This window comes from Montipora capricornis, chromosome 3, assembly GCF_036669925.1.
Source record: "Montipora capricornis isolate CH-2021 chromosome 3, ASM3666992v2, whole genome shotgun sequence".
NCBI lineage: Eukaryota > Metazoa > Cnidaria > Anthozoa > Scleractinia > Acroporidae > Montipora > Montipora capricornis.
In genome coordinates this window covers 74051449-74067462 of record NC_090885.1, presented here as the reverse complement: position 1 = coordinate 74067462, position 16014 = coordinate 74051449, and the positions used below count along the sequence as shown (strand labels likewise).

The following is a 16014-nucleotide window of genomic DNA, read 5'->3' as shown; positions in this document are numbered from 1 at the left end:
GGCCCTATCTAATTTTTCCTTTGGTGAAGCTCATTTTAGGACCCCCCCCTTCCTGATAATTATTGCACAGTCCCTTAAACCACGAGGCGTCATGTCACCCAAAATTAAAAAAAGGCGAATTGCCGCCGGATATTTAACGTATTTGGAATGAATGTCCTTTTATTTATTAAATAAACTTATTGCAAACTCAAACGTTGAGACTTTGGGAAAACGTTGGGAAAAGAGACCATAGACGATGGACAATATTGTTATACGATATTTAAAATACGATACGCAGCAACGTTTCAAGAACATTTATTCGGAGATATGTTTAAAGACATTCTATCTCATGAGCAAAAAAAAAAAAAAGAAACGCTTTCATCACAAAGTAACTCCCGGTGTTTTTCATTGATTACTAGCCGCCATATTGGTGGACTATTTTCATCCACCAACATGTCGTCTCCACACAAAACTGAGAACTGGAGTGTGGTGGTTTAGGAATATTTGCTTCCGACAACAATCCAAGTTCTTGGCTTTTTTCGTTGAACGGTTTCGATTTCATTTTTTTTGTCGCATGGCATTGAAAAACGATTTTCGTAGAACGTCAATCCAATAGCAATTCGCTGATATTTCGTATCTTTTTTAATTTTGGGTCAAATGACGCCTCGTTGGTTAAAAAAATACCGGCAAAACTTCAAGGATTGAAAATGATTGAAACTGAAAGTGTGATATTTGAAATTTCGTATAATAATTAATTTGAGAATTCGACCAATGACGTCCATGAGTAGCTGGGGGTATTTTAGGCGCGCGGAGTAAAAGTTTTGGCGGGGGAGCCGCTAAGCGCGAGCGGCGAAGCCGCGAGTAGCCTGCGAACGCAGACGTATTTTCCGCCGGAACTACGTCTGCGTTAAGCCGCGAGAAAATAAAAATCAAAAAAAGTCCTCCTCCCCATTCTCCTCGCTGCTTCGACCGCTAGCCATTAGCTTGCCAGCTACGCAGACTATCTATCGTCCAGAATCCATCTTCTGTGTTTTATCACATGCCAGTGGAGGCAGACCGGACGAGCTCCACATTGATTGTCATGTCATTATCCGTGATTATGATCAGTGTGGACAATGAAAACAAACTCATAATCCAGCATTTCGTAATAACTTGTTGGTAGTTTCCACAAATGGCTTTTCGTGACTTGAAAACAACGTCAAATGGTTTATAAGCAACTCTAGCCAGAGCAGAGGAGTTCGAGCAACTGAAAATGTTCCCACTGATCTCCGCGGCATTATGCGCGATTCCTTAATGAGTTGATTCCCGCCTTGCACATTGTATGCATACTGACAGGAAACCGTTGACCTATTGACGTCATGAATAAAAGGAAGACATAAAACAAACATACAGCCTTCACGGGTCACCATAAGCATCATTTTGCACGAAATCTATCAAGTGCTTATTTGATCCAAGACGATTACAAATAATGAAGCTTTCTGCTTACTGCAGTTTTTTAGTGCTGTCAATTTTTGGTTTGCAATTGCGAGCGAGACCGTCTTCAAGTCAACGCCTATATACAAGTAAGTGGCAACAAGCTATTTGTTTAACGATTTAACTTGGGAGCTCGAGTGTAAGGGACGGACGGCTACCAACATTGGGATTTTAGCATGCATTTGAGGGCTTTGATTTCGCGTAAATTCACTGCTTGTCTCTATAAAAGCAGAGACACTTGACAATGCGGGCAAGGAAGTGATCAAAATACCCGGCGACTATTGTCTTCTGGAGGAGGTATACTTGCATAAGAAATAACGTGTACTGTTACTCTAATACACTAATGGCTAGTATTCTATAATGGCTTCCATTCTTTTGAGACCGAAGCATATTTGTATGCAAATCACTGAAATCAGAAATCAGCAGACGGCCCGATATTCTGTTATTCAAGGTCAAAGAAGTTGACGCGCTCTTACTCGTGCGACAACGAGATTGGAAAGTGATTCATTGCCAATCTTCATTCATCACAAGTAATTAATTAAAGAGAATTAATTTTTGAATACAGTCGAAGCTCTAGTAAGCGACCACCCAAGGAACTCGAAAAAGTGGTCACTACTAGATCTGGTCTTTTACGAGAATGGGCTCTCGTAGGCGACCAAAATTATAAACAGTAGAGGATAGTCGCTTACTAGAGCTTTCAGCAAAAGTCTCTAGGGTTTGTAAATTCTTATTGACGGTACAAAAGATAGCGGAGACTTAATTCTCCGGCATTCACATCTGCCAAAATATCCTTGTAAAACATTCCCAGCCAGAACATTCCAAGCACTACTGACGCGGTACTCAGTCGAGTTTTAGTGAAAACCAGCCATTGCTGGCAAACATATTACAGATCATGCAAGAGGGTAACTTAGTCAAGCACATGCAAGGTTTCATAATTGCCTGTGACCTAAAACTCACAAATGGGAGACCGTGCAGGTCTGTCACATTCTTTCAAATTTTCAGCACAGTGGGTTGTGTTTTTTTTAAAGTGTTTAAATGCGTAGATGAGACTCTGAGTGGTTGCTTACGAGCGATTAAAGACAATGGGAAAGTCCATTTGCCAGAGCTTCCAATTAGAGAGTTTTTGACATTCAAAACAGGGAAATGGTGCGCAATTAGAGCTGGTCGCTTACGAGAGAGGTCGCAGTGAGAGCACTAGCATTGCGATATTTCTATTCCTTTGCTAGAACATGATCCAACCGGAATTCCAGACCGACAAATTCTCAACGATCAGGATCAACTTGCTAATCGATTCTCCATATTTTTACAGCATTGATAAGAGCATATGTCTGACCAAAATCTTTAACAAAGCAAATCAAAAACCGAAAATTAGCACCAACTTTCCCTTTGGTCTTCTCGCAGATTTCCTTTTCCATTTCTGTGATTCTGTCCAGAAAAATATGTGGGCAGAAGTGAAGTATATCGGCAAGAGCGTCGTTGTCAGACTTCTAGAATTGCTAAACGATTCTCCAGGCCGACTACTTATTTCTGCGCGTTCGACGTCTTAGCCTAACTCATGTAGGCGAAAGTGAAGCATTTTGCTTCGATCTCTTGATGGATAACACTACGCCAACAATTTTGACTTGTTAACCTCTCTTGCTGGACCATCCTCTCAGAGTGGATACTAATTATTAAGCGATAACAATCGCTGGATGTCCAACACGGCACGAAAAATCGATGCTTTATTGAATAATTTGACCGCTTAAGGACGTTCGCGCCAAAATCTTCCTACGGTGAGATTTTCTTCATTTCTCGCCTAGAGTTAGGTCATAAAGTACTTACTCCAAAAATGAAAAAAAAAATGGGGGTCACCGACTTTGTTTCGGAGAAAATGGCAGTGGAAAAATGCCTTAATTTCGAGAAATCGCTCATAATAGCGAGATGTAGGCTCATCTGCTCATCCATCGAAAATCATAAAAATAAACTGTTGGAGTGAAAGTTTCCGTGCATAGGTTTTTAGGAGTGAGATTTTTAGATAATTGTATGCCACTAGGGATGTGGTAAACAGTAGAGTTCATCCTCGACGAGCGTTTTCGTAAGCTCTATCCGTTGCAACCACCACCAGAATTCGATGGCACGAGGAAAGAAAATGTTAAAAAAAGATAACTTCTTACGGTGAGAATTTTTTCATTTCATCATATTTTGTAGATAGTAAGTAAAGTAAGTGATTCATGATTAAAAAATAGGGGTCACCGATGATCTGAACGAGTAAAATCGATGTGATTTTGCAAAGCTCTTGGAAAAGTTCGTTTGTCACGCTTTTGCGTGACCTGTCGGGCAAGGACTGGAACCCAAGAGAGGATCGATCGTTGAAGAGATGAAAGGTTTTTACCGAAAAAAAAAACCTTTCTCGAGCATAGCAACGAAGTTTTAAGCAGGGGTCATCTTCATTTGGTTGGTGTTTTGTATAATATCTCTCCATTGCCGTCATGCTCATCCTCTGGAGTGTGTTTTTTTGTGAAATTCAATCGCTGATTGTTTCCACTATTCAAGCGGACGAGGACGAAAATACTGCTCAATTTTCACGAAAGTAAAGGAAAAGAACTTTAAAAACATGCATTCACTTTGAACTTAAGTTGGTAGGGTAATAAAAACATTAAAAAGAATTAGCCCCATTAAATTTACGCAACGGTTCGTCCTCGAGTTTTCCAAACTTTCAGCCACTAGTCTACTCGATCAGCTACCTTTTCAAGAGCTTTTCCATCCTCCCGCTCACTTCTCTTTGAAGTTTCATGATGATTCGGAAATAAATGTGCCATTCTTTTGCCGGCCTGGAATTTTTTCCTCGGCGTTTTTGTCGCCATGTTATTTTAACTGATGCTTGAAAAATTTGTATGAAAGTCAAGTAGACTAGTGCACGACTGATAAAACCTCGCGAATATCAGTCGTGCAGTAGTCTACTTGACTTTCATAAATATTTTGAATCAATTTTGACTGATCACGATCTTCTCTGATCCAACGCTCTGCAAGACTTATCGTCCACGGTTTTTGCAAAGGTTTTAAAACCTCAACTTCACTAATGCTCGAAGTAATGCGTGACATATTACAGTCGCGTTACCTGCGCAGTAACGTTGCGCACAAACAATTAGCGCGAACGTCCTTAAGGAGGGGACATTGGGATTTACGGTTTTGCGGTTTTGGCTATTTTTTAGATTGGTTTTTCGGTTTTTGTGCCAAAAGACTTCGGTTTTTCGGTTTTGGTGTTCATTGCGGTTTGCGGATCTTTCGTTTTTTAGCATTTGGTTTTCGGTTTTTATAGAAAATATGAGCGGTTTTTCGGTTTTGTTATCCGATGTGCTTTTTAGGTTTTCCTATTTTGTCCTATTTGGGTTCCGGTTTCTCTTAGATTTGAGCGGAAATTGATCTCGAATAGAGTGTTTTTTATTTATTCATTTATTTATTTATTTATTTATTTAATCTTTATTTAATCACGGTACAATTCATCAGCAATATAAAAACCACATGCATATGTACAATTAAAAATTTAAAACCAACTATAGATAAAACTATGTAAACTACATTAACTATCTTACTCAATATCATACAATAAAAGCTGCTTTCCATGAATGCCGTGTTTAGAATAATGGCTTAGATAACCTCCTTAATCAGTCATTTGAATTGACTGAGGGACGCTGCTTTCCTTAGTTCTAATGGCAAACTGTTCCACAAAACCGCGCCACTGTAGCTAAAGCTATTTTCTGTAGTATTTTGTGCGCGGTTACGGAACATTTACCTTATTCACAGAGCGTCTCAAACAATTACCAGAATCGCGATGGACAAATTTCGAGCAGAGATACTCAGGTGCTAGTCCCTGTAGGGACTTAAATACCATTGTTGCTCTTTCAGTTTACCTTTGAGAGACTAGGGATTTCCATCTCAAGAGTTCAAATAAATTGTTGACATCAGCGTCATAGGACACTGGCTGCTCTGTTTTGTAGTTTTCGCAGTTTGTCCTGCAAAGTTACTCCACAGTTTCCCCAAACAATATTGCAGTAGTTGAAATGAGGTTGTACTAGGGCCTGATAAATAGAATGTAAGGTCCCGTAGGGGACTTTCACTCACGTGATCAGTAACCTTGTTTTTCCTCCGAAACAAAAGAAAACGTTTGAGTGATAATGGAGCTCAATTTCTGAAAACGTCGCATGAAAACACTCTATAGCCAGTTATGTCACGGTAGGGGATCACGCGTGTCGAATGATGCCCGAGTTGGTGCGGAGTGGATGAAGATGAAGGACCCCATGAAGATCTCAACGAGCATGAAATGAGTGAGGAAGCTAGTCACTCTGATGAAGGCCAGCATGAATTGTAGTGATTAAGTCGGTGCAGATGACAACAATTCCCAAGGCCAGCAAGATGAATTAGGGACATCGACGAATTTTCTCTTTGGTGCAACGTCGCGATATGCAAGGGCGGTGCTCGGAGAGGGGAGGGGGGGGGGGGGTCCCATATAAAAAGGGGAGGGATGCTCGTCGTCTCGCCTGGAGGTGTAAATTTCGGATTTTGGTCTCACTTAGGGTGTTTGGGCAAAATGCAAGGGTTGCGCGCGAAGAAATATAAAAGTCTTCTCGCAGGTGAAAGTATTAGATGATAATACTACTGGGGGGGGGGGGGGGGGGGTCGGTGAGCTTCAATATTCGACTGCTGTTTTAAGTATCTGTTTATTACCACATTTAACCTTCGAGCAAGTTCCTGCTGTCATGTAAAACAAGGAACAAATTGTACCAGTTAGCTTCCTCAGTGCAATCGCATGTTTTAGACCAAGATTAAACATTCCATTCGAATCTCCAAACTGACCTGTCTTAGTTATCAAATAGAAATGTTCAATTAGAGATTTTCGATTGAAGTTTCCGAAGATATAGCTTTTTGCAATTGCAAAATTGCAATTCTAGAGAGTACTTGTTTTCAAATTCTCTTAAGTTAGCTTGGCTTCACGGAAAATGAGCCCACAAAGTCCGGGCTCGAGAGAGCGGCAGAAATAAAGCCTATGATTTTAGCAGATACTAAAAGATATGAATACTTTAGAGAAGTCCATGACATCCAAAAATACTTTGATTAAATAAAGTGTTAGTGTAGTTTGCTCTGTATGCCCCACTTGTCACCATTGTATCGGTTTTCTGACGGTTTTGTATGCGCTTTTCGGTTTTGGCCGAATTTTTTTGCGGTTTTGCGGTTTTGGATGATTTTCTCTTCGGTTTTGCGGTTTCTAATACACCCCAATGTTCCCCTCCTTAAGTGTCCAATAAATCTGAGAAGCATCGACGCATTGCTTCAAATGCGTTGGAAACTAATTAATCCCTTGACTACCTCATCTATGTGGTATTTGCATTATACTGACTTCGATCAAGCCCTTTCACAAACAGTGGACACTAACATGGGCAAATTTATGGCAGCATTTTTGTTTTCTACTTTTCTCTCTTAACTATTCCGGCTTCTTCCCGATTTAGTTTCAAACTAGAAATATCATTTTAAGGTATTTTATAATGAGACTTCGACCTCAACTCAAGCCATGTGATCCCATGAACCCCAACTCCTTCATGCAATGCGTTTTATATTTGTACAGGGTGTGTCGACAAAAACTGGAACTGTTTTCAGTGGGCAAGGATGGGACAGTGTACGAGAAACCCCACGTACATGAAACCAAACTGTCCGAAAAGCTGCGGTCTTTGTAAGTTAATTTCGTTTAGGTGAAGATGTTTGTATTTTTCTTCAACTCTCCTTTACTTTAAAGCAATTTGAGTGATATAAGAGATGTATTTTCCGATGCTGAATCGGGGATACTCGTAAAAAGTCCGAATGCGTCTTTGGAGGAGTCGAACCTACGAGCTTCCGATTACTGGTTCAGACGCTTTATCATTGAGTTATATAAGACCGCCGTGGGAACAAGGCCATCAAACAAAGTTCACGTGACTATTGTTCCGCCATACTGCTAAGATCTAAGTTGTCTAAATGGAGCATATTTGAAACCATTAAGCATAAAAACTGGTTGGTAATTTACGACATTGAAGCTATCTCATTTAAAAAAAAACTCATTAATAATTCAGGACCTAACAGCCTATCAAAACACCAATAAATCGTCACGTGTATGAGCTTTATATCCTGATAACTTGGGTAATTCGTTTTCGAATATCGTTGGAGCTAAGATCTTAAAACCGTTCAGTTGTGCATATCATTCTTAATTTTTGTCTGATAAATTCAGGTTGTCAAGACTCACGCTTCGAATGTAATGGTTGGGCGAGGCAAGGAGAATGTAGCAGAAATCCAACATATATGAAAAGTAACTGCAAGAAAAGTTGTGGGTTGTGCAGCGGTAAGATTTTCGCGGCTCTGGCTTTTTTTTCAGAAGAGGTTGTTTCAGTAGCAGTCGCAGTGCTCGCGAGTTCTTCCAAAGCGCGAGTTTAAGTGCTTATTAGCGACAGTTCATAGAGCCGCCATGTTTAATTTTTATAGCCTAAAGCTTGTTCCTCATGTATGCCTTGAAAGTCAGTCAAGATGGCAACACAATCTTTCGCACAAATTGAGCATGCGCCCTCTGAAATTCGCTTTCACAGATTTTCCTTTGGAAGTAATTCTGCGTGAAGTCGGGCAAGATTGTTATTTATTATTTAGGTCTGAGTGATCGCAATGATTGTCATTATGTTCACTCATACATGTTCGCTAGGGTGTTTCCACTTGGAAGCCCGAGTAATTATAGTCGTTGACACTCGCCAAGATTTGAAGGGCCTTTTAGACTAAATGTTCCATTTATACCCTCTTTCAGTAAGAACTATATGGTTAAAATTTTACAGAAGGTTCTTGTTTCATCAAATAGAATAAAAACTGGAAATTCGGATGCACAAATCAGCATACAGTTCAGACACATGCATACAGAACAATTTTGCTAAAAGGGTTCGAATTTGCTACATTTGTAGCCATTAAAAGAAAAATGCCTGTAAAATTACAAAAGAATCAATAGAACATCCTTACCAGCAACGAGTAGCTTTATTCTCAAGAAAATATGAACCAGTTTAAAAACCTAAGTGGTAATATAATCCAATTTGACTGAAAACACCATCTTACACGGGCTGTTTCCTGTCTTTGCCAGGCGTCCAGACTCCGGGATGGAGCTCTTGGACCAAGTGGTCCGTTTGTTCCAGGACTTGTGGAGGTGGTAGTAGAAAAAGGACCCGAAATTGTTCAAACCCAGCCCCTCAAAATGGTGACCGTACCTGCCAAGGACCTAACGAGCAGACTGTAACATGCAACAGCCGACCGTGCCCAGGTAATATTTACATTATATAGATCGTTTTCACTGTCACGCAATAAAAAAGTAAGTCGAAAACCATCCAGTGGAAAAAGTCAAGAATTCGTGATGTTGTAGAAGATAAATGAAGAAGACACTTCTCCAAGTTTTAGGCCTGTGCGTTTCCCCAAACTTCAGATATTCGTCGAAATGTTTCGCAGAAATTTACAGAGCCCAGTAGGAAAACGCCATGTTGGTGCACATCTGTCGTGCACCAATATGGCGGCCGGAAAATAGTGTCAACATCTGTTACGAGTGATCATCTGTACTGAACAGACAGCTATTTACCTAAGCACTTTTCCTAATGCTTTAAATTCTAAAAAGGCTCAAAACCATGAGATAAATATATATTTCTCAATAAACTCGATCGTCGCCTCGTGTCACGCACCGCTATAACTCAGAAATTCAAAATGCTCTGGTTTCCAAACGAAGCACACTATTGAGCTTTAGAATTGCAAATGGATACAAATTTACCACCTCTTATGCCTGATGAGGATAAAAACTTTCGTGGCTCTTTAGTTTTGGATTTTAGAAAATGATGACGTCACGTGAAAACGATGTATATGATTAAGTAGGAGAGCAATTCGCCAGTGTTATCCTTGTTCCTGTTCTTTTATTGGATAAGTTAAACTCGTTAAGACCAGTTATGATCTCGTTTGTAAACAATAGGAGACTGAGAATAGACCAAATCGACTAAGTTAAACTCAATGTTGGACCCAATTAGAACCCTTTGGGAATAAAATGTTTTGTTCTAAGTATTTCTATATGATTGCGACATTATAACGTTATCAAATGAGTGCGAAAACAGCAACGGAGCAATGATTTTAAAAACCTAGGACAACACTTTTAAGTTTGCAAGACATGTTGCCTTTTTCCAAAACTAAAAAGGGAAGAAACCGCTATTTGGATATAAGTTCATTTCTTGTCTGTTAGCTACAGGTATAAAGTGTTACTATGACCAAAAAATCAACTGTTCTTTTTCTTTGGATTTCAAATTGATTTTAACTAAACACTAAGTGACCCAAGTTTTAAACCTCGATTTAAAGAAGACACCTGTTTATTTTAACTGGAATTTTCCTATTTAATGGTCCGTCATCGTTACTTTAAAATCTTGCGAGAGAGCTGGATCGAGGAGAAATTGACGTCAAGACCCACTAGTTTAAAAATGCAATGCGTGTGTACGCGGCTGAATTAATATGCAGAACGAGAGTTCTGGGCTTTCAAACTTTTAAACTCTTCTTTTTGCATGAATAAGAAGGTGCTCTTACACGCGCAAATTTTAAGCGAGTGAGTAAATGACGTCACTTTTCCCTAGATCCAACCCCCTGAGGTCCAAGCGGTCAATTTTGAACGTGAGTAATGGCGGGCCGTTAAATCAAAAACTTACCCTTACCTTTCGATAAAAATCAAAGATCAAAAGTTTGGTTAGTCAGTTATTAAGCAAACGCACTTTTAAAATCTGAAGAGAAAAATGAAGTGATCTTTTCGTTATAGTAGAAGTAGAACTTTAAAAGAGGGAGACGACAAGCAGAAGCCCACCGTTTCCCGTTTCACGCCGACGCGATGTTAATTCTCTCTACGGAAACACATTTGAACATACGAACCAATATATCCGTGTACAGATAAAATTCCTTTTTTCTTTGCAATACAGTTTGTAAGGACAATAACATCATCCAGTGCCCACAATGGGCTAAAATTGGAGAGTGTTCGAGAAACCCTGCTTATATGAGAACAAGTTGCAGGAAGAGCTGCGGAGTCTGCGTTAAGAAAGGTAATTTCCGATAAAGGTTTTCTAAGCTCTCGACTAACAATTTTTTTAACCGGGCTGACGAAACTACGACAGAACCCAATGTATTGTTTTAAAAATCCACACCTAACGATGACGAAATAAAACTGTGAAAGCAAAACGCGACGACTTAGAGCCGCGGATGGCGCACCGGAAGTGAGATGTTTTCCTTTCTAACTTGTCTTGACAACCTCGTTCCCAGGGCTTTTTCCTTAAGGAAATCGGCGGAGAAAAGCCCTGGGAACGAGGTTGTTGTCTTGACACTACGTCAGTGATGTTAAGTATCGTTTCACTTTTAGAGACTACTGACCTGGCGTGCGAAATGTTCGCTTCCGGTATGTGGCCGTTCGTGGCTCAAAAAAAGTCGCTTACTTAGCAAACCCTTATATTGATTTCCCTTTGTTTCTATCAATCCACTCAGCTTTGAATTGACCGCCTCTCACCCCTCTCTACACTCTTCGTAAGGCTCTCTAGTTTACGATAGTTTAAATACTATCATACTAGAGGAAAATGCGCATTAGAAACGTCGCCTAATTTTTACGGTGCAGATAGCCAGCTGCAGAAGCGGTGCACTCTTGATCATCCAGTCTTGTATAGCGTTCCAGGAAAGTCTAGACTACGAGATTTGTCCTTTCTTTCGCAAAGTCGTACATTTGCGATTCTACTGTTGTATACCAGCTGTCTTTGAAATAGAGAGAACTCAGTTAAGTCTGGAATTGCCTTTTTGATAGTTGATGGCAGCTGGGGAGCCTGGGACAATTGGTCCGTTTGTACAAGGAGCTGCGGTGGTGGAATCCGGAAAAGGACCAGAACATGTTCCAACCCAGCCCCAAAGCATGGTGGCCGTACCTGTCCAGGGCCCAAAGAGCAGATACAAAGCTGTAACATGAGGCAGTGCCCAGGTAACATTATAATACATCAGGGACATTTAACAATTATTCTCCGAAGGCGAGGTGAATATTGGTGGATAAAAACCGACACGAAATCTAGGTTTTTATTCACCGAGCCTGAGGTGAATAATTGTTTCAGTATAAACTAGTTCTTTAAAGCAATTAATTTCTTCGTCTGTCACCTCGACAAAAGGCTTTCGGCCATTTTGAAAAAAAAAAACTTTTATATTATAGCGTAACAATCACCTCAAGGGCAACCAATCAGCACGGAGCATTTTCAGTAATCACCTATGTAATTTATACTAATTACAAGTATTCCAGGGATAACTTAACACTGGGCTAATCTAAAACAGTAAACAAATTTCTAGTTTCTAAAGAAACTGAGGTGCTGAGTCGGTGGGAGAGTGAAACAGGAAAATTTGGTTTTATCAAACGTGTTGATAAAGATCGAATTACCACCATGAACGATTTGGAAAGTTGACGTTTCGAGCGTTAGCCCTTCGTCAGAGCGAAAAGTGGAATTGTGGGTGTTGTAGGCTTTTATGCGGGTGTGGAGGAGCTTTGCCATTGGTGAAAATATGGTGACATGAATTTGTGAATAAATTAATGGAATGAGAGGCGTTTATTGATTCCGTGAGGATGGATCGAGTGTACCTAGTTCGACCTTTATCAACACTTTTGATAAAACCAAATTTTCCTAATCCAAAACAGTATCGCATTTGGCCGATAGAGCAGGCGTATTTTGTTGAAGAAGCGATAAATAATGGGCTCTTCCACCGTCTTGGATATGCCCTCTCCTCTCATTTCACTACCCCGTGTACTTCTAAAATGGCAGGTCTTTCACTTGAGATCGAAATAGAGGCCACTTTTACAAGTGTTTGGTACACCATAAAACATCGTTTCTATTGAGAATGCCTTTCTTTGTTTCGCGATAACCCGATGTTTTCCGTTGGTTCTAAATCGAAGACATCGCTGAATGAAGAGTATCCGGCTTCGATATAAAGATGGAGTTGCAATGTTCTGCAAATATCATACAGTTGACGTGACAACTTTTGGACCGGTGAGGGTTCAGCCCATAGTTGACCAACAGCTTGGCCTAATCCGTTGACGCGTAACTATGCTCAAAGTCGTTGTTGTGGCGACGATGGTGCTATGGTGGGAATGTAATTTAAAGTACTGGGTCGTTTTCGTGATTGTACTAAAAAAGATATGGTCTATGTTATATTTCAAACCCGGTGAATGAAATGAAGAGACTTTCTTATCAATGGTGACTCGGGAATACTACGACCTTCCGATTACTAGTTCGGCTTCTCATGCACTGAGCAATAGGGAGCTTAAAATCTACGATGACGACGTCGTCGAAAACGCCAGAAAACAATGATATCATTGTTTAAAAGAGCATAAATAATCGTGCTGCACGTGCGGCACGGATTTTAGCTCATATTTTTGCGGTTCTCTCAGGTCTCTTTCCGCCCTGGTTCTCTGCGTGACGACGACGTGAAATCACTAAATTTTAGGTTTTAACGACAACTTTAGCATGCAACAGAGAATCTTTCATTCTCTATTTTCAGTCTGAAACCGCTCGTACCAATTTATTTTTAGGATACTTCGCCCAAATTGGAAGAAGTGAACGAGATGGAATAATCGCGAAAGACCATTACTAGAGCAAAGTTCTATTTTGAGGTGACGTTTTCGTCAACGTCGCCGTCGTAGATCTTAAGCTCCCTAATATGAGAGACGTGGGGACCTGGCCATTGTCCCGTCATAATGCCAGGCTCGTTCCCAGGGTCTCCTCGTCAACGATAAAGGAGGCAGAAAAGAGAGACCCTGGGAACGAGGTTGCCATACTGCTAGGATCTGAAGAATTTCTTGCTAGGATTTAGTGTTGGGTCTCTTTAATATAGTATTCTTAAATATGAAATATACTTGTATGAAGACGACTGTAAGCAGTTTAATTGTTTTTAGACATATCAATTAATAGACCAGTGGTTACAAAAAGAAGGGAAATTTAACTGGGAAATAATTCTACTCCACGCCCACCTCATCTCTCTTTATTCCCTCGTTTCTTCCAATTGGTTGGATGTCTATCGTAAAAGTCAGTTGAAAACTCCTTGGAACCAAAATGCCCTCTGTTAACTTACAATCCACTCATTCTATAAACTGGTCATTAACATCTTGTCAAAGAGAAAACAAGCTCAAAATTCGGGCTACATGTGTTTTAATTCAAAACCTATTCCTTATAAATTCAAGAGGAAAAAAGGCGCCCATACTGTGCCTTCGCCAGAGTTTAGCTTCAAGACAGCAGCTAATGAGCAATGTTTACTTGGAGTTCAAACGTGTTGCTTAATTTATTTGATTTCCTCCACACGTGTGGCGAGGGTCGCACAACCGAGCATAGTATGCCCTTAGTAAGTTCAAACAACAAAACGGGGATTTCCGTGTCCTGTTCTGTGTAAGGGGCGTGGGTTCTTAAAAATCCAGTCGGCACAAAATTCGAAAATTACAAACAAAAGTTCTGAAACCGGGGGCCTACGAGCAAAAGCCTTGTAGTATTACAATAATTTACGGATGTCAGTTTGATCTAAGTTTTAACAACGTAAGTTATGTGTTGGTCCGGCCTGGGTTCTAACCTGCAACCCTTTCAGGGTGGTCCGATTGTCAACCAACTGAGTCAATCGGTCGGCGGTAATTCTTTGTAAACTTCTTTTGGCCCTGGGCCTCAGCTTCTCCACTTCTGGTCCACTTCTTTCACCTCAAGTTTCCCAACCGTTACGTTGTGTGGTGAAAATAAAAATGGGAGGTTTTATAAACCTGGTGTTGTTTTTGGTAGGGCTTTTTCCTCGTAGCTTTTTTGAAGAAAGTGTGCATAATGTCTGGCTATTTTCATGGGAAATGCCGACTGGCTTGGTGCCCAGAAACATGGCAGTCGAAAGTCCTGCATGATTAAAAAAAACTTCGGCAGGCCTGATCAGCAGGCGATCTTAAGAGATATTTTAGCATAAGTTACAAATATTACTCTCTTTCTGCAGTTGACTGAAATACGCTGATTCTTTTTCGCTTTACAACTATTTCAAAGACAGCTCTCTCTGACGGTATTTAGTCTTATTTTTATTTGTATGCTTAGATACTCCAAACGCAAAATGTCACATTGTACTGGAACGCCAAACTCTCCTCTCCGGGACAAAATTCCTTGATATTATTTTACTTGTTCTTTTTTCTCACTTTCCGTTGGGTTGTCTGTACATGGCGCAACTTTTTTTTGTCAAAATCTTCCCACCTTCGTGCTTGAAATCAAGTTCCAGTTTTTGAACGTTGCAAAGCCTTAGCTTACTCTGCTTTACGTCGGTCTTTTTTATGTTTTTTGTTCTGGGTACCCTTCTTCTCTCAGCAAGATCCGTTTTTTTTTCAGTTTTTCGCTCGATGCTGTGAGGTCTTGCTGAGAAGACTGAGCTCTGTCGGGCTGCCTGATGTGGTCTGTGTTGCTTGTATTGACAAGACCCACACGGCGACAAAGCGAAAATCGCCAGAACAATTCAGCACCTAACAATTTGAACCACGCGTGACATTACCTTGAACATAGGAAAATCGTCATGAAATTTCCATAAAACTGATGAGACTTGGCATTTTTTGACCGTCGGGTGACGCGGGCATTCCGTCTGGCATTTTCCGAGTTTTTTTGAAAGTTCTTTAAAAGCAGCGTCTCGGTTTCCTCCTGTCAGCACTTTGTCATTCCACAACCGGATCTACACGGCCTTTGGAATGCAGCCACATGGGATTTTTTACAACCTTTAAACCATCGAGGTTCGAATGCGGTGCGGGATCTTGATCGGCTTGTCGCAATGACAACATGCCTTTCAGTTACAAAATCACTGTTGCGGCTTTACTGTACTTTTTTTTCATACAAGACGGATCGAACGCTGGAAGGGTAAGTTGGAATCTGTTTTGTTTATTTAAAAGTGAAGCTGAGATTAATTGGGGATCTTCTTGTTTTGTGAAAACAGAAGAATTTCCCATCGCACATGATGCCAATGGAATTCACATCGCTAGAAATGCTCCTCAAATTATGATACGATCCAATTTGTTTGAGGGGAAATTTTTTCGCCTTATATTGGCAACGTTTGACTCCTTGCTTCCAACATTAACAAGTCTAAGAAAAGTGCGTCGCAGAACGTAGCATTGGTCAAATAGTAACGTATATTTAAGTGCCCCGCGTGTCTAGCAAGCTGTGTTATCTCATTGCTTGCAATGAATTTTCTTTATGTTTCACACCCATGATTTCATGACTCGAAACCACAGTTGAATTGCTCCTTATTATTTTGACAATAAGAGACGTCAAAAAGCCACTTGACGATAAAAATGACACTCAAACCACACGAAACGTAAATACTTGAGACTTAAAAATCCGATCATTCGAAGTCACTGTTCCTTGTTGGACGGTATTTTCTAAGGAATAATACTGATCCCTAGTATTCCACTGTTTCGTTTTCCGTTACTTATTAATTCAGTGTTAGTTATTGAAATTTGTTTCCAGACTATCTGGACAGGCGAAGAGTATGGCTTTGATCCAG

At 40.3% G+C, this 16014-nt stretch overlaps 2 protein-coding genes across 3 annotated transcripts in view; both read left to right on the top strand.

The window, feature by feature from the left end:
* The first annotated feature begins 1360 nt into the window (after positions 1–1360).
* The window catches only part of LOC138044063 (uncharacterized), a 24362-nt gene continuing 9708 nt past the window's right edge, over positions 1361–16014 (top strand). The window contains exons 1-6 of the mRNA XM_068890672.1: positions 1361–1541; positions 7052–7156; positions 7688–7798; positions 8573–8749; positions 10422–10541; positions 11288–11458. Coding sequence (XP_068746773.1) covers positions 1448–1541; positions 7052–7156; positions 7688–7798; positions 8573–8749; positions 10422–10541; positions 11288–11458 — 778 coding nt within the window. The 5' untranslated portion in view covers positions 1361–1447. The remainder of the gene's footprint in view (positions 1542–7051; positions 7157–7687; positions 7799–8572; positions 8750–10421; positions 10542–11287; positions 11459–16014) is intronic.
* Positions 14872–16014, top strand: part of LOC138044070 (trypsin-like) — a 6739-nt gene continuing 5596 nt past the window's right edge. For both annotated transcript variants that reach the window (XM_068890680.1, XM_068890679.1), the window contains exons 1-2: positions 14872–15371; positions 15978–16014. The exon at positions 15978–16014 is cut by the window's right edge and continues 54 nt beyond it. In XM_068890680.1, coding sequence (XP_068746781.1) covers positions 15294–15371; positions 15978–16014 — 115 coding nt within the window. In that variant the 5' untranslated portion in view covers positions 14872–15293. The remainder of the gene's footprint in view (positions 15372–15977) is intronic.